This window comes from Xenopus laevis, chromosome 3S (assembly GCF_017654675.1).
Source record: "Xenopus laevis strain J_2021 chromosome 3S, Xenopus_laevis_v10.1, whole genome shotgun sequence".
Taxonomy (NCBI): domain Eukaryota; kingdom Metazoa; phylum Chordata; class Amphibia; order Anura; family Pipidae; genus Xenopus; species Xenopus laevis.
In genome coordinates, this window is record NC_054376.1 from 52954962 (window position 1) to 52981188 (window position 26227).

General features: G+C 36.1%; 1 protein-coding gene across 3 annotated transcripts in view; it reads left to right on the forward strand.

The window, feature by feature from the left end:
* The first annotated feature begins 2257 nt into the window (after nucleotides 1-2257).
* The window catches only part of LOC108712323 (protein unc-13 homolog C-like), a 253359-nt gene continuing 229389 nt past the window's right edge, over nucleotides 2258-26227 (forward strand). For 2 of the 3 annotated variants that reach the window (XM_041588308.1, XM_041588310.1), the window contains exons 1-2: nucleotides 2258-2817; nucleotides 6174-9347. In XM_041588308.1, the coding sequence (XP_041444242.1) occupies nucleotides 6353-9347 (2995 nt within the window). In that variant the 5' untranslated portion in view covers nucleotides 2258-2817; nucleotides 6174-6352. The remainder of the gene's footprint in view (nucleotides 2818-6173; nucleotides 9348-26227) is intronic. The other variant, XM_041588309.1, reaches the window with a different exon arrangement.

Sequence of the window (26227 nt, forward strand, 5' to 3'; positions counted from 1 at the left end):
ACCTCAGACCAGGCGAAGTGCAATAGAGTAGATAGGGATTGGTCCCAAAAAAACGCTGGTGTCTTTTACTTTTTATAGGATGATAGGCTGAAAAAGATCTAAATTTTTTTTTTTAGGGTACCCTCCTTCCCCCCTACATTTGATAACATATGGCACCTAAACTATACTGTGGGCACGTGTGTAGGGCATTAGAACACATTTATTAAGGTTCCCTGGCCTTGTGTAGTGTAATCTGTTTTCTGCTGCATATATGGCCATTGTACTTTAACTGCATGCCGTATGCAAATTTGCCATCGATATCGTAACTTCGAACCGCTGATTGTAATATCGCTAGCGCAACTTCGCAAACGATTGGTAACTTGTGCGCAACTTCGGATCTTCGTGAATTTGCGCAGCCTGGTTGAATCTACTTCTGGCGAAGTGCGGGTGAAGCCAAAGCTGGCGCAACTTCAGAGGTAAGTAAATTTGCCCCAACCATATTTCTATGCAAGCATCACACCCAGCTTTTATCTCCTACAAATGCAAGTATGCACTACTAGCATTAATAGTGATAGTCAAAGTAAAGTGACAAATGCATTCAGTGACAGGTGAAAAGCCTTAACCATTGTTTACTAAAAAAAAAATTGTAATTGTTGCATGTAAGTTTCCATGTTTTTGCCCAAAATGTAGTGATTTCTACTCCCTCAATTTTCAATCTAAAAGTTGCAGCAAACATTATAAGAATGGAGATGTCATGTGTGCAATGTTAATAACAGCGTTAGTGCCAGATTTGTCTGCCACAAATCAGTTGCAACTTTGATGCAACTCACTAAGGAAACCCTGAAAATACTGCTACTCCCAAGCTGGCTGAAAATTAAGGATTCAATGCATGCCCTTATGGAGATTTATTCAGAGCAGGAGGGCATATTGGCACTACCACAAGCTGACTGTGTATAGGCACAATTACTTTTATAAACTGTATCAGTGAGTGCTTAGCTTTGTAACTGTTTTAGCTCTTTGCACATGCAATCATAAATGTGACTTAATTCGATTTATTTTAGTGTTATCTTTAAAGCAGGCATAGGCATCCTGCAGCCCCTACAGATATTGCTGAGCTACAACTCCCAGCATCCCACATCAAAGACGATATGCTGGAAGTTGTAAATGTATTGTCTCCAAGGTCACTGCTATTTTTTTTCCTCTAAGATCCAAACAGACTTTGCACAAATTCATACTTTACACATTATGTCAATTCATGGCTTTCAGCATTTAGTTGTAGTTCTTATGGAAATAGATCCCTTCATTGAAAATTGAAATAAAATAATAGAAAACCTCCCATGAATAAAATTTAATATCTATTTTAAAATGTTTTTTTGCCTAAGAAGTACAAAATGCATTATAACTCCTTTATTTTTCTCTGCTAAGTTGTAAGATGCAATGTAATTAAGTGATGTCTTGCCTTTCAAACCCCCCCCCCCCCAAGAAATCAATAACAGCTATGGGATCTATTATCTGGAGACCCATTAACCATAAAGCATCAACGTGTGCCAAACCATTTTTATATTTTGACGGATTTTATCTTATTTATTTTCTCTGTAATCTACACTGGTGGCAATAGAATTGTTTTGTGTTTATTTATTTCATATTTATATATTTTAAGTAGCCTTTTGGTTTAGTGCTTCTAATTATGGAAGGACCTCTGATCCAGAAAATCCCAGCATTCCCTACCTGTAATGATAACACATAGTAAAAAAATAAACCTCTTTCCTTTTTTAAATCTTGAAAAAAAGTGTTCACATATTTTTTTAATGCTGTATCTGTGCATCAGTGGTTTAATCAAAAACAATAATTTTTGGAGGTTTTAGGCTTTCAGAATGATTCTCTTGGTCCTGTTAGGTCAAAACCAAATTCCTAGGTACAACAAGAGAGGAGAGAAGGCAAAACAATTCCCAACTTGCTAGTGGGAGCTTGGTGATTCTCATGCCGACAGACGTGCATCAGCAATTAACTAGGCATTCATCGCTTTCACTCTTTAAGTGCAAAGGCTCTGCTGAAAGCAATGGCTGTGCAGTTGTCACTCCTAGTCACGGATCTGTGATAAATGAAAGGTTAGCTATGACATGGCCCTAGCAACTAGATTTCCTCCACAAGCTATAGAGGCGGTACCATGCAATGCTCTGTGTTGTGGCTAGTGTTGCACCTGCTGGTTTTCAGAGTGCATCACATGTGCTGGATGTGGGAGCAAGGACTTTCACTAAACCTCCCTCTCTCTCTCTCTCCTTTTTTTTTACTCAATCTGGAAAGCGGAGGGGCTGCTTCCAACACAGGCGGGCTGTGGCTATTGCAGTGAGCACTGCATTCAGAAACGGAAGCAGCCTGGACAGCAATGTGTGAAGTTACCCACTCGCAACACACCAGGATCTCTACAATTATCTGTAGTTAATGTGCTTGTCCGTGTCTCTCTCTGTCTCTTTTTTTTATTTCCTCCAGAAGTGACCAATATTGTTAGTTCAGACACGCAATACAAAATAACAAGCCTCAGTAGGAAGCAATAGATAGGATGTATCTGGGACCAGCCCGGTGTTCATAGTGAAGTTATAAAAATGCAATTGACGGCGCCTGGGGAACGCGGTGGAATTTAGAAGAACAGATACCGTTGCAGACTAGCAATATGCCTGACTGCACTTGAGTCAAATCACTGTGAAGCTGCTTCATATTCCATTGTAACGGGCATGGCTGAATGGAGAATAGGAAAATAGAAATGGAAATGAGAAGGAAAAACATTTAATAGAGCCAGTGGTATGTAATTTTCATTCTTTTAAGAGGAATTTGATACAGGTATGTATCCTTTTTCCAGTTGTCTTTCTTGAGTGTATTTTCTCCATGCTTTTCACGACATACTTTTTCCTAGTAGCAGTGGCTGTGTTTATTTGGAGTGCTGGATGATTATTTTACATGCAGGGGGACAATTAACACTGCTGCTGCTGTTATACTGGGAGGAAAGCATTTGATGATGAGAATATGTGTGCATGCTAAGGACTTAACCTCAACCAACATGTAAAGTTCACTTTCATCAGAAGTACTGCTATGTGATGTGCATGTGTATATGGCCGGGTGCATGCTAATACACTTGTGTTTTGGTTTTTTTAATGGAATGCTGTGCACACGCTGTAGCTACAATTTCTACACAAATCCATCGGTTATCTCTCTGTGCATGATCTGAATCTGGCTGCTTCTGGCAGTGCTGCTGCTGCTGTTTCCGATAAACACTTTTTTTTCTAGTTCATGACAGGATTAGTATTAAATAGAGATTTGCAGTTGGTTATGTATTTCTGGTTCTTGATTGATCGCCAAAGAAGAATATCTTGTCTAAAAAAAATATACAAATGCATTGTGGATTATTCTGTTGAGCAATGGTTGACTCGGATTAAAATTCACTTCTGGTCAGAGGAGGATTAGGAATTGACCACAAGTGGAATCAGTGTTGAGTCAGATCATTCAGTGATTATTTTAGATTATGCCATCAGTTTTCCTTTTGCTTCAGTTCCTCATAGGGTCTTGGATAAAACACTAACATACAATATTGCAACAAAATACTGTATGCATTGTGATTTTTGTGTTGTTTAGCTTAAAGCCTTCTCTTACAAAGCTATTACAATGGTTAGCGTAAAGTTTAACTTCAGCTGACTTTCAAGGACGTTATTTATTTGGCCAAGTACAACTGCAATGGCCATGTTTAGCATTATGTCATCATTCTCCGATTCATTTCACAGAAAGTGCCATTCCTTTTTCTTTCATTCCAAGGGACATCATTATTCAGCCTGCAGCAGTATGCTAATGTTAATCACATGTTTGCTTGTACAGAATCTTGGACACCTGACTCCAAAATTTGAATTTGTACCATTGCTTGCTGTGAGATTTCTAGTGCCCTTGATACCACGCTTTGTCATGAGTGGTCTGCTTAAGCCTTAATGGGTATGTCTGATGCTTTTGATGTGAAAATCCTATCGTGCTATGTTCTATTATATTTTAAGGAAGTCAAGAATAGAGATTGGGTTTGCCTCCTGAAGCTGAGGGTGTTACTATGACAGTGACACCCAGTCATTCAGAGTTGCATCATTTGAGCATGGAAACCCCTAGATACATTAATACAGGTGTTATAAATATATTTAAATGAATAAATATTAAATACACTCAATGTCCTACACATATACACACACACTGTAGATGGCAATAGTGCCACTTCTACTATGTTTTGTTATGTTATGTTATGTTTTGGTAGCCGAGGATGAGTAGAGTATAACTGTGCTTTATTAACAGGCTCATACAGCCATTACACAACAGTAAGCAACTCTAACACCACAAGCTGTATAGAAAGTATGCACAGTATAAGTTTTGAGCACATTTGTGGTCTGGTGACCCTAGCTTTTAAATATTGAGGACTTGACATTGGCACTGGCTTTTGAAATACAGTACTGTGATATGCTAAAATACATTCCTAGAAAACCCCTGTACTTACCTCAGCATTAAATAATTCCCACCGGCATAGAATGCAAACTGTCCTGTCACATGACATAATAATGATAGTGGTGACATCATAAATAATGCACAACCTTTAATTTATATATATATAGTACAGAAAGGAATCTCGGACATTCAGCAGATTAAAAATAGAATTTAATAAATAATATAGAATATAAAGTTCCAGTGCAGCAGTGTTTGTAAACTATCCATATAGCATATACATTCAAATTTATAATAACAGGTTGTGGGCTTTGTGGGTTAAAAGAATAAGGTTGTGCAATCTGCTGCCTTAATTCACAGTCTTCAGTGAAATTGTCCCTCACTGGTTAATTAAATACAGAAGATGTTCTCTTCTTAAAGTGATAGCAAACATGCCTTCCCCCCTGCTGTGCCCAAACCAAAAGGTTTAATGATATGGTGAAAACATAATGCATATCATAACATTCACACTATAAAATTTGGTATGTAAAAGCCCTTTCCCCCCAATATGCTGATAAAATGCACAGAATGTTTAATGTACACTGCAATCTATTTAACTCTCTTCAGTTCATATCAGATAAATTAAACCGGGCTATGATTTTCACATGAGGACTCATACACTGGACTTTTGTCATTAATCCCCCTATTTATCAGTAGGCAATATATTCCATTTTATTTCTGTCTATCATATGTAGATTGATGAGTTAGCTATGTACACTTCTTTTGTTATTCATTTAAAATCTTTAATATCTACTGCACACCTTCACATTTTTATAACTCTATTTATACCTCGTTACTTGTTGCCAGCTAAGTTTATACTGTACCGTAATTCACAGTTTTTTTTGGAGGGACTTAATCTTTAGGGACTTCTATATGGTGAACACACATACAATCCCATATACCTGTGCTCAAAAGATTGCATGCAGAAGGCAAATCTAATCAATCAGTTGATAGAAATTGTACAGTATTTGTATGTTAAAACCTTTCTGTACAAAAGGTCATCTGGGTACAACATTTTAACTCTCATGTGTCCAATCCATTTGAAAATCTTATTGTTGATGTTTAACAGATGTTTGCATTTGTATATAACTTTTTTTGTGAAACACATTGGTCTAACTTACTGGAGGCCAGGCTGGATAAAAGTGTATTTATAATAACCTGGTTTATTCCTCTTGATTTTTTATATAATCCAGATCAAAGATTGGCCATTTATCATATAATGTTCTTCAAAAGTATACAAAGTCATTTTACAGTGTTAATACATTCATGTTTACAAATAGAAAATTAAAATAGATTATATATGCATGTGAAGTACATTATGCACACTTTCCTGGGCAGACTAAGAGCATAAATTGTAATAAAACCAGGCAATTACAATTATAATAGGACAAGGCCAACTTTTGATTAAATAAGGTAAATAAGACCAGTTACAAATCTTTTAAACTAATTTACTTGTGGAGTATGTGCCAACCTCCATATGGACTCAGCTGCCCCACAATGTAAAATTTAGAAAGTGTTAAAGATATCAATGAGAAGTTGAAATTTTTCATAGTTAAGTATCAACCCATCATGGTGCATGAAGATTATATTATGATATAGAATATGTCTGTTTTTTTGTTTCACATTGGAACACAATTTTTAGTTGTTTTTAACTTACTATAGCAATGATTTTATAATTCCCTTCATTGTAGACATGCCAAGGAATCATGAGGAACAGTAGCATTTTACAGCCAAAGTCATCCCTCCTCAGGACTCATTTTATAAAACGAGTAGAAGTGTTCTTTTCTGCAAAAATGGTGGACATACAAATATATGCTGGATCCAATATTTGTTGTTTTTTATGAGGATAGGTTGATATAAAAGCCCCCCCATGGTTTCTACCCTATTGAAGAGCCTGGTCTTTTATTATATATATAAGATTTGCAAAGGAATGTTTACAAAGAAATTGGGAAATCCTACAAAAAAGAAAGATAGTTCAAGCAAAAAGGAACAGGATATTTCCCAATTTGGACTATCAAAGAACCCAAACATTTCATCTACCATTAAAAGCACAGTGAAAAAGATTGCCAAGTGTTCTTCTTCCTGTAACTTATCAACTGAAGAAGAGACAATAAAGAGAGAATTTTCTCTCTCTCCAACTTTTAGTTACAGGGTGGCTATTGCCAATGGTCTCCAGAATAATATTGTGGTAGGTGGTAGTAATGAGGATGGTCTTCAGGAAATTTCATCTCTTGATAGTTCATATTCAGAATCCCTAAGTGAAACAAGGGCTAGTAGTAACATTAAGGAATACTCATCACACACAATGCCAGTGAGGCGTAATAGGAAGAGCTTAAATAGTCTAGCTCCATCTGACGGGAGCTCAGACGGGGAACGTACATTGCACAGTCTTAAAATGGGTGCTTTACGTAAGTTACGGAAATGGAAGAAAAGTCAAGAGTGTGTTTCTTCAGATTCAGAGGTGAGCACATGGAAAAAGTCATGGGGTTTGCGAAGCAAATCCTTAGACAGAACTGTCCGTCAGCAGAAACCCAATTCACTTGAACCCAGCTTTAGTTCCACTGGTTGCATTAGTCAGACACATGATGTCATGGAAATGATTTTTAAAGAACTTCAAGGAATAAGTCAAATAGAAACTGAGCTGTCAGAACTAAGGGGACATGTAAATTCTCTTAAACAATCAATTGATGAAATTTCAAGCAGTGTGGAGGTTGTACAAACTGAAATTGAACAGTTACGAACTGGATTTGTACAATCAAGAAGAGAAACAAGAGATATTCATGATTACATTAAACAAATAGGTCACCAAGGCAGCATGGCCAGTCTTAGATTTTTAAATGTGCCTGAAGAAAAGCAAGAACATTGTGAAAATGTTGTTTTTAAAATTTTAATAGAAAAAATGGGATTTGTAGATGCACAAAGCAGCATGAAAATTGAACTTTCTCATAGAATTGGAAAACAAAGAGAGTGTCCCAATGCAAAACCTAGACCAATTCTTGTATATTTTGGAAATCCACAACACAGAGATTTAGTGTTGAAAAAATGTTATAAACTTAAAGGGACTGGAATTGGTGTTTCAACAGATATTCTTACTCAAGATTTAAAAATTAGAAAAGAAAGACCTTTACCATCTTCTCAGACATATGAGAGCATGGATATGAAATTTTCAGCATTGGAGCCACAGATTAATCGTAATGAATGGGAATCCCACGAAGATAGCGATAAAGAATTAGAACCTGATATAAACAGGAATAGTTATGCAAAAATTTCTAAATCAGAGGCTCATATTAGAAACAGCAGCACGAAAAGAAGTAGCCAGACATCGCATAGCAAAAGATCTCATAAGACATGTGCTGACGCCACATACACAGCTAAAGAAGAGGATGGGGATCTTAATTTTCAGTCACCAGTATCTGATAATTTAGAAAAGCAAGGCAGAGGATATTATAATGATATGGCACCTTTGTGGCATTCACAAAATGACTTTTTGACACCAAAATTAAGTCGTTCAGAATCAGATTTTTCAAAGCTGTGTCAATCATACTCTGAAGAATTTTCTGAGAATCAATATCTTGTAAGGACCAATGGTAGTTCTCTCTTATCTTCTTCTGATCGTGAGCTGTGGCAAAGAAGACAGGAAGAAGGCTCATCAAACTTGTATGCAAGCTCACAGGAACAGGCATACAGTAATGAGGCAGATCCCTATCCAGAAGAAAATGAACTGGAGAACACTGAAACTGTTGATAGTGGTGTAAGCAATGGGGTTATTTGCGTTTCAGGTGATCACTATAGCGATTCCCAACTTTCTTTACACGGTGATTTGTCACCTTGGAAAGAGTGGCACCAATTAGAGCAAGGTGCAGATTCTGGACTTGATACATCTACACAGCATGTTTTTGACTACAATGTCAATTGCCCCTCAAATCAACAGCTAGAAGGTTATGAAAATAATTACGAAAAGTGCCAAAGCACAGATCATCAATATAGTCCAGAAAACTATGATTATTCAATGTATGGGAATTCTCCATCTTGTCCTAGAAATGCCAGTGAAGCACAAAATGAGTGGCCTAGTGAATTTGATGCTTATACTGAATCAAATGTCAATGATATGTATCAGAACCAAACAAGACTTCCCATGATGTACAGAAGCCAGAGTGAATTTCAAAGTGATGATTCTGAGGATGCTCCACCAAAGTCATGGCACAGCCGCCTAAGCATAGACCTTTCAGATAAAACCTTTAACTTCCCTAAATTTGGATCAACCCTTCAACGTGCCAAGTCAGCTTTGGAAGTAGTGTGGAATAAAAGTACTCAAAGTTTAAGTGGTTGTGATGAAAGTGGCTCTTCGTTTATGGGTCGATTTCGGACATTATCACAGTCAACAGCTAATGAGTCTAGCACAACTCTTGATTCTGATGTGTATGCAGAGCCCTATTATTATAAAGCTGATGATTACTATGTAGAATACAGCCAGTCAGCAGATGATAATGACACTGGGGAGAATTATGTTGAAGTTATGGAACAGGTTCTGGCCAAGCTAGAAAACAGGACAAATACAAATGAAAATTTAGAACAAGTGCAAGAGTACCAAGCATATGAATACAATTCATGTGATACAGAGTTTGAGCCTTTACAAATGGATAATTATGAAACTGAACTTAAACTATTTACTGAAGAAGTTATAGAGCCTGAATGTGAAATAACTTATGGCTTAACTGAAAAGGATGATGAAAATCAAAAATTACCGTCAGAAAAAACAGTTGAAATTCCAAAGAAAAAAAGAATCCGTCCTAGTTTCAAGGAGGCCGCAATGAAAGCATATAAAAAGGAAATGGCTGATCTGGAAGAGAGGATTCTTGCTGGAGGTACTTCATTATAAGTATTTCATTTTTAAAATATGAACGTGTTTGTGCAGTATGTTGCATGTCTGACAATAACAATAGTAAACATTTATTTTTTTGTTGCATTTTAATATAAAACTAGTTTACTTATGTCCACAGGCTACTAGTGTATAAAAAGGAGGATATACTATAGAAAGAAAGTTTGTTAAATGTTTTTTCATTTATGCATTCATAGCCTATACTGCATTACACATTACAGTTTATAATATCATTTCAAATCAAAAATGCAATAATAGTAGCTTGGTACATAATCATTCCATCCAAGGTCACAATGTTAATTATAGGATCTGAAGAAATTGCAATTTATATCAAATATATATAATTGTTTTCATCAGTTAGGGAAAAAGTTCTGCAGTAAATGCACAATATGGGTTTATATAGTCAATTCATTAATGTTGCTACCTATTGCATGAGCATTCATAATTTAGATCTGACACATACAGTATACTATTGTATAATTAAGGTTCTGTACTCATGTGCTATAGGTATTTAAAATGTAAAAACTCCAATTGTCACCTTGACTGAATATTTGCTTTGTTAGCTTTTTATTTCAAGGCCATTTTGTGATCCACAACAACATGTTTAAAACATTCTGAATAATGATTTATAAGGTATCAAACATATTCTGCATCCAGATCATCTTTTAATACTGGTGGAGTTGTTGAAGCCATTTTTGTACATTTTTCAAGAATTGAATTTGGCTAAACCAAAAGGAGTCCATAGCAAATGTGATTTATCTTATAGAAACTATTTTGTTATATTTTTACCATTTATGTTTAAGGACAAGGAAAGTCAGTGTTAAACCAACCAATAATTATGCACAGAAGCCCCATCTGACCCAGTTGCTTTTTTGTTGCCCTGTAAATTCTCATTGTGGCAGATCAGTGTTACATGACCTTTTATCTGCTCTTGTAGGAATGTCCTGAATGCTCCTGAATATAGTCTTGGAATGGCCAATGCAATTACTGTATATGTGTATTTTGCTATTTCTTGCAATGGTCATAGAAGTACAGTATGTCGATTTTAAGCATTTATTTCTGTCTATTTAATAGTAACATGCACATGTGTTGCCACGTGTATACACTTTTGAGGGTGTTGAGTCTGTAGCTCTGCTCTATGGATATTACAGGGAGTTACAAAATGGAAAAAGCAGCTTTTCTAGATATATGTGAAAGCCCTATTCCTATAGCCCTATTCCTATGACAAACACTGCTTGCCATTGGCATTGTATTATGTGATCACCCAAAGGGGTGTGACCATGTTGCATTTACATCAAACTAGGACACAACAGTGGTGTGTGATTTTTTTGAGCCATCACTAAAGCAAGCAAAGGAGATGACATGTGTGTGATAATTTACCAAAGGGGTCATGGTTTGCTAACAGGCAGTGTAGTTTATTACACCTGATAGAGAAACACACAACGTACCAAATAAGTACCAGCATTCCATAATCGGAAAGTAGAGCTGTATATGAAGGACCGAACATTGTTTGTTAAAATTGTTGATAAATATTGGCTGCAAACAAACATTCCAGAGAAGTTGTTTTAGACTAATTATATTTACTAGTATTTATTTTCTGGTAGTACCATATTACAAGTCCCATTGCACAGAGAATTTAATTTGCAGAGGATTAGAGACTTTGCAAGACAGGCATGCACAGCTGAAATCTTTCCCTTGCTTTGTCACTATTATATTCACTTGCAAAGAGGTCTTACGATTACAAGCAGAGGTGCATGTACTATACCAGAGGGAACCTTCTGCATTATTAGCTAAAGTTTAGTACACAATAACTGTAGGTTGCTCCCATGCTCTTTATAAAACCATTAGGCTGCTTCATTTCTTAAAACCTCATAATCTATGTTGATACGTGTTCTGTCCTTTCTTACAAACTTGTGAATATTGTAAATGTTATATGTATGTTGGGGATTATAAATGCAAACTTCAGCTATTGTTGTCAGTAGTGATGTATTGTTTTTTGAAAACCTACTTTTTTCTATGTGGTCTCATTAGAAGATGTTACACCTTCTCAGTCAAGGTGCTATGGTAAAGCAGGCAATGCATCAATTTTCTGGATATGTCTGTAAATTGGTTTCATTATGGGGCAGATTTATCAAGGGTCGAATAGTAAATTTGAATTTTCAAGTTTCAAAATTCACACATTTGAATTTGAATCCCCCTATTGGAATGTAAATTCGAATGTCACACCTCGACCATGGAAACAGTTCTAATTTCATATTCATCACCTAAAAGCCGAGTTCATGTAAAAGTCAATGGCAGAGGTCCATTGAGCCATTTGGAGATGTCAATAGCCTTCCTGACATTCAAGGGCTAGAACCATTCGATCAAATATGAAATGTTTTTCTTAAATTACCTCCCATTCGAATTAAAAAAAATTCACATGAATTTGAAATTCAAACTTTGATAAATGGGCCTCTGTGTTTGTTTGGCAACTTATATAGATGACCAGACTTATCCAACTGATCATTCTGCATTCTTATTCAGGGTGGGTGAGGGGATATTATCATCCTACCTAGCTTTCATTGCTGGTATGATAAACTCTGGTGATCATTCAAAATGTAAGTCAGAGGCCAATACTTTTATAATTTAGGTAATCAATGCTTTGTCCCAAATGTAAGTTCATTATTAGGAGCAATTCTTCCAGGCTCTGGCAACTCCAGAGAATGACCTGTAGTATCTATCAATGAATTTAGATTAATTAATTAAGGCTGCCAGATAGAAGTCACCATTCACTATGATCCCAGAGGAAACAGAAAAATTAGTTACTGCAATGATGCTGAGATTTAATCAGCTGCCCCAAATGTGAATCTGTTATTTAAACAGCTGATTATATTCAACATTTGTAATATAGAAATCTAAAGCTGATGGATTTTGTAGCTGAATAGAAGCTGGAGAAAGACTTAGGTCAGTTAGCTTACCTGTATTCTCTGATACAATGGTGTTTTTAATGGGTGAAGAATTCTTATTGGCTTTGACAATTTTGCTTATTTAATAATAGTTTAAATAGCAAAAGGGTATAAAAAGGATGTTTACCTCTGTAAATGATCGTTTTATCATGTGTTATACCTTGGTTCCATGGGCATTGTATAAACATACAGGCATGAATTATTTGGTATACTCTCCAGAACAGCTAAACCCCCATAGAGTCTTGTAATGAGGTGGAAATCATTTTTATATTAGAATAACACCAACCCTTTATTTTGACATTTCATCAGTCCATTATATTTGCCATGCCACTCACATCAGCATTTTCAAAGTGTCAGCATTTATTAGACTGCAGAGTTTTGGAACTGTCCTGAGTATACCCCTAATATTCACCATTTGCTATCCAGCTTATATATTCCACTGCAAATTGCCCCTGGATATTTGACAAAAAGCTTCTATTATGTTCCAAAGTTCAATAGATTCATTTGCAAACTTTGTTTTAAAATGAGTTTACTTGAACAGAGGAAACACCTGAGCATGAAAGTCAATTTCAAGGACATGCTGTAAATTACTTAGGCTTCTGCGGGATGGAAGAACAAGTGTATTTGAAATATTGTCATTAGATGAAAAAGATTGGTTTTATTTTTAGTTAGAAAATACATCAAACACCTTCCCCTCTGTTTCTTGCTTTAACTTGAAACAAACCTGCATATATTATATTCAATGAAAATGTTTAGCCGTCAGTTTGTACATTTCCAAATTGCTCCTGTGGGTACAAGAGATACTAAGCAAGCAAATGCATAAGAAAGACTTTGATATGGCGGTAATTAGCAGAATTTAAGCTCTATGGACCCGTTTCTTTTTTTTCAATAGAAAACAGAGAAATAATATAACAATATAATAATGTCACCCTGTCCATTTCCTTGTGGTAAGACATATTATTTATAAATGTGGGCTGTGCAATTCCAAGACTGAATTCTTTGCCACATAGAGCTGTGCTAAATCCATCAAAACTGGTTACCACATTTGTAACCAATCAGATCTTTGCTTTTGTTTTCTAATTTATAGGGGGCTGAAATATAGTTGCTGATTGGTTGCCATGGGCAACATCTCCAGAAATCTCTCCAGATATTTATCTCCAATGTAAGTAAACATGCCCTTAGGTTTGTCCAGGTGCAGTAACCCAGCAAGCAATCAGCAGGTAGAATTTGCTAGTCACATATTTAAAAGCAAACATCTTATTGGTTGCTATAGGTTACTGCACCTGGGTAAAATTTATTGTATATACGTGCCTTTATTAGATATAGACTGTTAAGTTATGTTCCCTGAAAGTTAAGTTGTACCCCAAAATTACAGTGTAGTCGGCCTGCCGGCTTTCCTAATAATATACTTTTATTAGTTCTTCGTTTCTTAGTTGATATTTGCCTTTTCAGGTTTTGGATCAGGATGAAATCTGCCCAGGCCCAGGAATAGGGCAGCAGAGATCTGGGGGGCGACATGCTGCCCGCTGGCCACATCTGAACAGGGGACTGGGCGGGAGATTTGAAAGTTGTTTGAATCTCCCGCCCACCCAGTCTCCAGTGCCTGCAAACATGAAGCTGCAAAGATGAGGGAGGTGAGCAGTGGGGCTGTGCGAGCAGAGCAGGTTGGGTATGGGGGAGCGGGTTGCGTGCAAGTGTTTGGGGGGGGGTCATGTGGCATATGGGTGAACATTTTATAAATCAAGCCCTAAATCTACCTGTCCAGATTTCTAAATTAGAAAATCGGAACTTTGATGTTAACGATGCGGGGACAACGTGATGTCATAGACCCACACTGAAACATCACCTATTCTGCCCCTGACATCCCACACCCCACCCATGGGAACTTGGCCTGGTTCTGGCTATGCTCAAACCTCTAAATATAATCCGTATAGAGCAAATTTTTATCTGAAACCACTGAAATTGCAAGGTATGATTTTACATGAATATAGGTCCTTCCTTGCAACAACACTTTATTGTTTTTCCTAATTAGGCTGAGCTGGTCACTTATTACATGTTGTTGTTGGTATCTACCTTTTTCTTAAAGGAGGAGGTTAAAAGCATATTACCATTGTAACATACTTATTTAGGTTGACAAATAAATACATGTCAACATTTAGGAACCTCTTTTTTTCTAACCTTGATGCATACCCTTTGCTGGAAAAATGTGTTAGTGAATAAAGTAAAGCATGTTTACTGTATGCACCATGTATATATTTATATATAGTTATCATATCTCCCCTAAAGAGCTTCTTCTTCAGTGCAAATAAACCCATCATGCCCAGTCGTTCTTCATAACTGAGATTTTCCATACTCTCAACCAACTTACCTTTTTTTGGACTCTTTGTCCAATAAACAATATCCTGTTAAGCACTGAAGACCAACCAGTGGTTGGAAAATTGGGTAAACAATTACCCTCTCCTATTAGTGAATCTATACCCCTTTTAATACACATCAAAATCTTCCTTGTTTGCCCTTGCAGCTGATTGTTATTGCTTGATTTTGCCAAGTTTGTAGTCTTTAGTGTCATCATTCTTGCAGTTTAGATTAGTAATTACTTAACCCTGACCATTTGCTTATTTTAAAAGGCCAAGAATTGGAATTTGCTGTGGAGGGTCCTTCACTGTTGAGGGGTGCTGTATCTCTGGGCCAGAATAGCTAGAACATTTATAGGGTCATTTTTTAGGCTTCGGTTTTCCTTTAATAGGAAGACACAAAAGATAAAAAGAGAGTGAGATTGAGCCACAAAATTCCACCTCCAACATATTCGAATCAATAAAAGACAATGGTAGCAAAATAAGGACGTTTTTAAAAACAGAATAATAATTTTAAAAAGTCTATATCAGTTTATGGAGTGGGCTGATTCCTGCAGGTATAATTTGTGTATGTATAATAAGAAGGAACATTAAATTCTCATCATATGTTTGATTTGTATTAGTTTTTAGATAGATTGCAGTTTTAATACTTTTGCTCACTTACTGCCAAGTAGAAATAAATCTATAACAATTTCAAATTAAATGAATATAGTTGGCTTGGTATATGCATCTTGTGCTTGCTGTATTGAAACACAAGTGGCTCACAGACTTGGAAAGAAGCCACTAAGAATAATATAGAAGCTTTTAGGTTATACTTTACAAAATTCAAAGCAGAGTTTATGTTCTGGTGTTAATGTATTTACAACTGTTGGCATATACTGTATCTAGTGAGACTCTGCTTTTGAAGGAATTAGTAGTGTCCAGCAGTGAGTAAAGTGCTCACAATTTGGTTTTTGAGAAACATTTAGGTATGCTGAAATTTCTGCCAAAACTTGTCATGTGTCATGCTAGTTTCCCAGTTGAACCTTTTGAAACGCCGGTTTTGGATTTGCAAAATAAACTTTTAATTGCTTAACAGGCATATTCTTTCTTTTTCTCTTGTTCTTTTGAGTCTGATATTTCATGATACTGTACATATATTGTCAATAGAAAAAAAACCTTGAAACAAAATAATATTTGCTTATGGTGCATTAATCATGAAGAAGTATGGGGCATAGGATAAGGACTGGGCTCCAAATTTTAGAAACAAATCTACATTTGACTAGCCTGCTGGTCTCTATCCTCCAGCTTTTGTACCAGTTGGTGGGTGATCCAGATGGACTACAGATTTAAAATCCCTGATGTTGTTACTAAAATATCTACAATTATTTCATAATGAATATTTGTAATTGTTTTTAAACATTTTCAAAATGCTACTCTTTCTGCTACTGAACCATGGAGCCTTATCTGTACGGGGCAACTCAGACCCTTCCTATATTTGTGCAAAGCTTCTAGACTTGAGCTATGGGAGACATGTTTCCCATAATTCATAGGGAATATTTCATGCATATGTGTGTAAAAAGCCATAATTATAATATAAATCTACTACACCATTAGGTTTTTGTCCCTGCTGCTATCATACTGTATTTCTCCTTCCTGTTCCAATTCTTGGTGACATGGTATGAAGAGAAGATTACTGAAATGCACCCACCAACATATTGCATATTATCAAAGCATCTGCTGTATCACTTATATGGTAGCACAGTGACAGAGAATACCTTCTTAATTAATTATGTTATTAAAGATGTTTTGGGGTACAGTAGCTATTCATGGCAGTAGACTGTTGCCCATTGTACAATAGCCATTGTAATTGTGATGTGAGATTAATCTAGTAATTACTTTTTTAAGATCAAATTGCTTGCTTTAAGAAAGAGGCTCATATATACCATGCTTTATGCTCTCCAGTGTCAGAACATCCAGAAAACTAGAGGTCTGCCAGGTATTTGGTGATGTTAGGCAGTGAGCACAATTGTTGAATGCATTAGATTTACAAGCTGAATGTTACTGGGTCTATGACTGGGTCTCGAAAACTCATAATTCTTTTCATGCTAAAGTAAAATGATTTAATAATAGCCAAATATACGTCTGTTACTGCTCCTTAGTGCTCTTGCACTTGCATCTATAACATGAATACATTATGTATTGAGCAGTTGACATATAGGCTCATGTGGGATATTTAGATGTCTATCTTGCCATAGCGCTACAATGAAGGAATAGGAATCTAGGTTACAAATGTGCAAATATTAATAAGTCATAGGGGGGAATTCACAAAAGTGTCGGGAACGAAAAAATGTCTTTAAAATGTCGTAAAAAGTGTCGTAGCAACAGCCGACAAATTCACAGAGCATTTCTCCGCCAATTTTCCGACATGTGCGACACTTTTGAATTAGTGTCGTTAAAAGTGGGCGTGGTTTTTTCGGCGCCACTTTTCCCGCCATTTTTATGAATTACTCGTAAACTCATTTTTTTTACCGACAATTTTTCAGACACTTTAGGCTCTCCAAAATGAAAATGTCAGACAAATTGTCGTTTAAAAAGTCTTGGTAAATGTCGTTTGTACGATGAAAAGATATACGACATTTTAGAAAATTGTCAGACTTACGAGACATTCAGAGATGGTAACATCTGCCTTTGTGAATTTGCCGTTCATACGACATTTTACAAATTTGTCGACCGCCACTTCTGGGTTACTTTTTTTACCGACACTTTTGTGAATTCCCCCCATAGAGTTTTTAAACACCTTTCTTTCAGCTTGTTCAGGGACAATAAGACCGCTTTGAATTTTTATGTGTGATGTCAATTCAAACAAACAGTAACATGAAAAAGTTGTTTCTTAAATAAAGATATTGAATCTTCTTTTTACCTAAAGTCACATCTATGAAAAGAAAATGAGCCTTAATTAAAAGGCTGCGTGCATCGATGCCCTTAAGTTGTATTTATCTAATTTGCAAGTTTTTCTTGGCACGTCTCCTGCCACTGTACTCTGCAATTTGTTTATGTTGTGTAATGAATATTTATGCACTCCTGCGTGAAAATGCTTGCCTGGTGAGATGACAAGCCAGTGTATGAAACTGTATGAATGAGCTTGCTCAAAATAGACTTTCAGAAGTGGATGCTTTTCTGAAACTGGGGATGGTGTCAAGAATGCAAAGATGAAAGAAATCCATGTTTCCAATTAGGGCTGTTTAGCCTGAATTTAAGAGAATTTTTTTCCAGATCATAACCTTCAATGGCTACTCTTAATTAACTCCCATGGTTAATGGAATGAATGGCAAAATGTTTGCCGTGGTGTAGCAACTCAAAGCAACCAATGTTTTATTAGATTACACCTGATATTGTTTAGAACAAAACATACCTCTGCAGTTTCTCCCTCTAATTTGGAACATTGCTTTAGTACACAACTTTAATAATACAATATTTCTAGAGAGAGTTGAAAAGACTGAACATTTAGATAAGAACTGATAACATAGCCAGGCATAGCATCATGCCAGACCAGGCACCATTTGGTTTCACAGAGAGACCCTTAGTTACACTCCAGTACCAATATTATATTGCAAATATAACCCGGACCAGAAAAATTTGGATTTTAGTAAATAACCACCTATGATTTGGGCTTCTCTACCAGCCCAAGGTAACCACAGCTCTGTAGTATTGAAGATATGTGCCTCCAAAATGACCCTGTTGCTCCACATCTTGTTTTCTGTTGAATTACTGCACATGCTCTGTGCTGCTTTCACTTACTGAGCTTAGGGGTGACAGACAAATACTGAATATTTATAAAATAAATGTCACAATATAAATCTAAGGTTAATTATTAAATACGTATTGGTACATTGCAACTCAGAAACCAGCAAAATGCAATTAAAATCAGAATTTAATAATCAGCCCTGTAGCTTCAGATTTTATGACAAATCTCATTTCTGCTTGATGATTTACAGCGACCCCTAAGTCTAGCTTCTCAACAACTGCTCAAAGCCCACTGAGCATTTGTGTGTCACTGACACTCCTTACAAAATCCAAGATGCAAAACTTTTGTGACAATTTTGAAATTATTACTATAGAGATGCTAATCCTTCAGGCTTGTGCAATAACTTCAGTATATAAAATATGGTATGCCATTTTAATTTGTATGGGTTATTGGGTTATCATAAATAGAAAGTTGCCATTTTAAAAAAATAAGGGCTGGGATCATAGTCTTCATGGTGAACACAAACAAATCATACATGTTAGGTCATATGAGTCAATTAACAGAGAGAGTTCTGTCTTTTACTTTTACCCTTCTTTTTAAAGTTAGATCTGCCATATTTCTGGTCAGGTGATCTCTAAGGAAGCACAGAGACCATCACGAAATAGTGGCTCAAGGCAAGAGATGTAAATGGGCAAGATTTACTTAAATATATATATATATAATATAATCTGTTGCTTAAGTATTCATTTTAAGGGTATAAGTTTTCCTATAATACACAAATGCCATGAATATCCTGTAAATTATTTCCTTATAAACAGTGACTAGTGATGTCATCAGTTATAAACGGTCAGTAGTGATGCCATTTTTGTCATATGACTCACTAAAACGTGTGTATTATAATAAATAAAGTACCCCTTGTTGGACACATGAGGATATTAAAACTTACCATGTTCCATGACCATATAAAAGCACAAGGCCAGTGACTTATAGGGGCAGATTCATTAAGGGTCGAATTTCGAAGTTAAAAATACTTTGAAATTCGACCCTCGAATTGAAATCCTTCGACTTCGAATATCGAAGTCGAAGGATTTAGCGCTTATCCTTCGATCGATCGATCGAAGGATTTTTCGTTCGATCGAACGATTAAATCCTTCGAATCGAACGATTCGAAGGATTTTAATCCAACGATCGAAGGAAAATCCTTCGATCAAAAAAAGGTTAGCAAACCTATGGGGACCTTCCCCATAGGCTAACATTGACTTCGGTAGGTTTTACCTGCCGAAGTAGGGGGTCGAAGTTTTTTTTTAAGGGAAAGTACTTCGACTATCGAATGGTCGAATAGTCGAACGATTTTTCGTTCGATTCGTTCGATTTCGTTCGAATTCGAACGAATTTAACCAATTCGATGGTCGAAGTACCAAAAAAATACTTCGAAATTCGAATTTTTTTCATTCGAATCCTTCACTCGAGCTTAGTGAATCGGCCCCATAATGTCCTTATATTTTACAATAGGGGGTACGTTATTCACTATATAATACCATCTGGGACTTCAAGAGGCCCAGTTTACTTTATTGATCTGGTAAGCTGATCTGTCCATTGGAGGTTAGCTGCGCCCAGGCTCCAACCCACCAGCGGCCTTCTCACCTGTACATTTTCTCTTCCAGCATCACAGCTGGGGCCACGGTAATAGTTCAATGCAGGGAGCAGGTCTGGCCCAGGCCAACCCTGGATGTTAATTCAGGTATCATGAGTCTATCTTGTCAAGGTAGAGAACACATCTCTAAAACATAACCTTACATGTTTAATTTTCTCGGGAATAATAATTATAAAGATATATTTCAAGTTATATTCGAAGCTCCATCCTTTGTATATATGAAATTCAGTATCTTAATATTTATATATATATATTTTTAACTAAACCCAAGCTCTGTATGTGATTTCCATCCATCAATTCTGCAAATATGTTGATATTTTCTAATTCCACTACAGTTGCTAATATTGGTAAAAAGAGACCTAACCGAAAATATATTACTGCAGTGTAATAATGCATGTGTAGCATTACATTTTATAGTGTAGGTGTAAACTATCCATCATTTAGGTAGTACATTTCTAATTCCTCGAAATAATATGAAAAATGCTATATAAAGCAAATGGTGCATCTTTTGTGAATTAGACTGCATTAGTTAGCACTTGCTAGATGAAGGGGTGCAAATAATGTGGTTCTGGAATGCCTGAGTTTAAAGAGCACAAGCACCGTTAGTCTAACATACTCCCTGCCTTATGACAAATGACTCCCATTAAATAGCTGATGACAGTTTCTACTGTAGGAAAGACACCATTTTGAGATTTCCCAGTTTTTATTGGTTTCACAGAAATATTATCATCTTCAATTATTAGAACCATTGTAGACTGTTTAAATCAGCTAATTTAAAAACAATTGTATAAAGCATTCACATTAATACACAACATAAACCCCAAAGCCTTTACGTTAAATTTCAACTGGTTGCGTTTGAGTATATGCCACTGGGAACACATCTTGTTCTGTTGACTGATTTTTTTCCCCTATAAACCAATCAATACCTTTGTATAGTAAGTGACTGACTATTGCCCTTTATTGCATCTTGTAATATCTGCAACATAATCGAAACGTCAACATGTCATAAATAGATAACATCTAGGTCACAAGTCTTCTCCTGCGGACAAAGAAGAAATAGTGCTGACATTATTTATTTTGAAAATCCATGTTAATTACAGCTTTAAGTGCAACAGCCCTGCAGCAACTGACTGAGAAGGCAGATATTACCTCCTTGACTGTGAGACTTCAATCCATTATGAAGATAACAAACATGCGCAGAAGCATACTCTGCTGCTTGGTGTTTTTTTTTAAAAGCCAGCTTTCAAGGAGCAATGTACTGTATGTGACCTAGATATTCTCACTGATCTGCATTCAAGCAAGCATTCCTGTAAAATGCTCTACTATCCTTGCTATTTAGAATGTAGAATTTCGTATTGTTGAGTCAGCAGCTGTACTGTATGTTATTGTGGGTAGGAAAGGATTGTACTATAGTTTGAACTGTGGCAATTGCTCTTGGTAAACTATTCCCCCTATCTTTAGATACAGTAAGTATTTTCTGTCTTAAACACAAGGAAGCAATAAAGGGAGAAACTGAGAGTGGGGATTTTAGATTGCATTTTACAATTTCTTTATAATTGTCATAGACATAGAAACATTAAGAAACTGATTTTTAATTATATAGTTTCTGCACATTTTTCTGTAGCTGTGGTTAATTTTCCTTTAACCCTCCATGATAGATGCTGCTGTCAAAATAACATAAGACAAAAGCCTAGTATAGAATTATACTGGTCTAGAATTGATTGCATGCATGGGCTAGCTAGTGGGAAATGCTGCAACCCAATGCATGTGTTTTGATGTCATCACCAGCATGGTAAGTTATAAGTTATCAATATAAGTAAGACCTAGCAGAGAGCAAAAAGGAGCAATCCACCATGCTTTGACTGTTTAAGGAGGTAAACAAACATTAGCATAGGTACTGCCTTATAAGTAGAGGGGTATTTGTTTCACTTTAACTGTTGCAGGACAAGACCTTTGTGGCTGCTGGGGTAAAGACCCTCATAAGTGCATACTGCTGTTCTATCTGTACTACACATGTACAATAGCTCTACAATTAAATAATACAATTAAATCACCCACTCATGTCTCAGACAGGGACATGAGTGGGTGAGCTCAGGAGCAGGTAAAGTGTCAAGGAGCAAGCAAAGTGCTGGGGAAGAATTGTCCTAGGGGGACATTTGTGAATTCATCTCAAAGTGTGAAGGTGTTCCACTATTCATTAGTGTATCAGTAGGGTATACTGCATACATGTTATGGGGAAAGTATTGTATTAACATCTTTGACTGACTTAAATAAATCAGATTAGTAGGAAAAAAGCTCCACTGTGGATTTGTAAGTCTATCCCACAGAAGTCTTTATTATGGGGTTTATTTGCTGATATCACCACCATTATGTGGTATAATTTTGCATGAGCTCAGTCAGAGCTACAGTTGACAGCTTAGTTGTCAGTGTAGCCTGCCTAAGGCTGGGTATATATTGGAAGCTTTGTAATATCCCTTGCGAAATAGAAAATAAAATAAAAATTCAGTACCCTGTAAAATTGTGTGCTGTATTTAGTCATAGCACTTTTGTTGATATCTTAAACTTTTTGTAGATACTTTTATTGCCTGAGATCTTTTAGGGGGTAATGTTTTTTAAGTTATATTAGCCCTTGAGATCTTTATGCCTCCAAGCCAGGAATTCAAAAATGAGGTCCCTTGGAGCAACATTAAATGGCTAATAAGCAACATGTTGTTCACGAGCCACTGGTTGGAGATCAATGAGTTAAGCTATAACAATATAAATTACCTCATATACTGTAAATAAAGTCAGTAGTATTTCTAATGATATAGCACAAGCACATAATCAATCAGGCACTTAATCTTCCTCCAATATACTATAGCTAATGTAGGCAAAATTTTACCACCACTTTATCAAATGTGCATTAATGTTAAAAATTGCATTAATAGCAAATTAAAATGTGCCTTAATCATCCCTTATAATGTACTGTATGAGATAGGAAATTGGAGTGCTCAGTGTGATGTCTGTATTTAGCAACAGGATTAGCATATTTCTTGTACAACATCTACCAGTAGTTGTCTTGTTTTGTCTAATTAATAGCCATTTAAGTACAGTAGTGATACACACAGATGAGCAACAGAATAAGAGAATTTTATAATGAGAACACATAAAGATTGCATGTGTACACTAAACTGCACATTTATGCCTAATTTAAATTATGATTGGATGATACTGGTGTTAATTTTAACTATTACATATTTATTAGAATAAGGATGTTGCAAGTTCAGACAAGTCATTTTTTTGCATGCCACTAATGGGCAATAGTCAGTCACTTACTATACATGCCACTAATATTTCAATATAATGATAATTTTTCTAATTTTACAGACAGGTATTAACCACCAGCTTCTTGGTTACAATCTCCCAAACTCAATTCCTCAATAAGGAATGCACATAACTCTTTTAAAGGGCCCGTGTAACACAGAGGAGCGTCTAAGCTCCAAACAAAGGTGGAATGCAGCATGTTGTGTTCCACCCGCAGTCAGCACTTAATGCTTCTGTGTCAGTACAGGCCCCTTTAAATCAATACACTGCTATTCTTACTGCTCTCCCCTGTGGCTGAACGAATTTAAACTGACTGCAACGAAAGAAGAGCTGCTCTGAAGGAAGCACCCTTATAGTAATTTTTTTTTTTGCAATTTGAGTGAATTGTAGGTAAATTTTGCATCCGCAAATGTACCGTCGAATTTTCGCGGTGGTTTCTTGAATTTATTCACTGGCAGCGAATCTTGGGAATTTGCCGCAAATTTGCGCCTGGCTTATAAATTCGCCCATCACTACACAGCTTAAGTGTTTTCATTTGTCCTATGGAAATTGTGCCCATTGTAGAGTACACAGGGCAGTTCTAGACTATTTAATTCATTGAAAAAGCCTTAAGATTCCTTAGAGTATCTAAAGACAGAAAATTAAATTAATAAGGATTTCAGCTGAAAAGACAGACTGGCAATATGGATTAATAATAGTGGATAAGATTTACTTAATGGATATGATAATTTTATACAAATATACATTATAAGTGAACCATAAATTTAATTTTGCAATTGATTAATAGGTCTTTTAAGAGTGTATTGCATATTTTTTCACTAAATTAGCCATTACTCTATGTTATGCTATGTTAATGTGTGATGAATGGATTTTCTAAACAAAATATACAGTTTAATGTTCTAGCTGGTGCCAGTAGCTATAATGTTCCCTGTATCTTTGATAAGAGCCAGAGTATGTAATATTTTTAAACATGTCCTAGCTGAGCAGGAAAAGAGTGGAAGTCATTATAACTCTAATATACATTTTGTGATCTACATTACTTGAAAACCAGATATTCAGGGGCTGATTTAGCAAAGTGTGAGATTAAATCTCAGAATACAAAAACTCACCCACCTTCTATGCATTCCTATCGGATTTTGAGAAGCGTATTTATGAATCAGTGAACGTTCATCATTTGATTAATCCCACAGGAATGAATAGAAAGTGGGTGATGTTACTGCCATGACTCTAATTTCACACAATCTGCTCTTAAATGACTCTTGTGCTTTGATTATTTCACTGACTTATTATTCATTAGTATTGTGGCAGCTCTATGTGAGGGCCTGTGCTGCCAGCAAAAAGCTATTGTAATGCATACAGGTAATTTATAGAGGTACTATTCACCCAATATTTATTGAAAATATATATGAATTAGGGCCTCATATGGCCCCATGCAGCGACAAGGTCTGCTTCCTCTGTATACCTGATTCAAAGAAACCATGACAGTAAGAAATGTTGTGCCAATAGAAACAAACAGGTAATCAACCATCAGTATGGAAACTAGAACTGTCTACTTTTTAGAGATTACACGCAAAAAAAAAAAGTGCAAACTTTTTATAAATAAAAAGCTATACTAAGGGGCACATTTACTTAGGGTCTAATATCGAGGGTTAATTAACCCTCGTTATTTGACTGTCGAAGTTAACTCCTTCGACTTCAAATATCGAAGTTGAAGGATTTACCGCAATTTGTTCGATCAAACGATCAAAGGAACAATCATTTGATCGAACGATTAAATCCTTCGAATTGAACGGTTCGAAGGATTTTAATCCATCGATCGAACGAAATTTCAATGATCAAAAAAAGCTTAGAAAGCCTATGGGGACCTTCCCCATAGGCTAACATTGAGGTTTGGTAGGTTTTACTTGGCGAAGTAGGGGGTCGAAGTTTTTTTTAAAGAGACAGTACTTAGACAATCGAATGGTCGAATAGTCGAATAGTCAAACGATTTTTAGTTTGAATAGTTCGAATCGAAGTCGAAGTCGATGGTCGAATTAGCCCAAAAAAAGTTCGAAATTCTAAGTGTTTTTTCTTCTATTCCTTCACTCGAGCTAAGTAAATGTGCCCCTTAGTGTATATGTGTGTGTGTGTATATATATATATATATATTTATTTTATTTCTGTTGCATTCCAACGTTTCGGTCCCCTGTTGGGACCTTTCTCAAGGAGGATTCCAACAAAGAGGATTCCAACAGGGACCGAAACGTTGGAATGCAACAGAAATAAAAGCAAATATTTTATATATGGGAGTGCTGGTTCTTTTGAAAATTTCTATATATATCTTAACCGTACACCCCAGCTGGATAAGCTACAACAGTGTGCCTTGGAGTGCGGATACTCAGTGGACCGTGATATATATGTGAGGCACATGTAAACATGTACAGTATCTACTGTTTAATCACTATTATAGCTAGACATTCTGTAATTTAAGGAATTAGGCATGTAGGAAGGAAACAGAAAACAAAAATTAGAAGATTCTATTTTATAAGAATTTTTGTATTTTTAATAAATATGTTCTCAATAATGTTCATTCTAAAGTAGTGGTTTCCAAACAGTATGGGGTTGCTACCACATAAAATGACCTGAAGCAATAGGTGGAAATGGCTTAATAGGATCTGAGACTTGGAGTTGACCTCCATATACTTATAACTACAAAAGGAAGGCTAATACACAACAACATTGATGTTTTGATGTAATGTTGGATGGAGAGGGGGGTCTTCGACTGAGTAGAGACCTCTGTTCTAGAGGGAGCAAAGCATTGGCTCCATATATTTGTTGTAGCACTGTGTACATGCAGGGGAAGTTTGGCCAAACATAGCATCAAATGCCACCAGATTTCCAGGA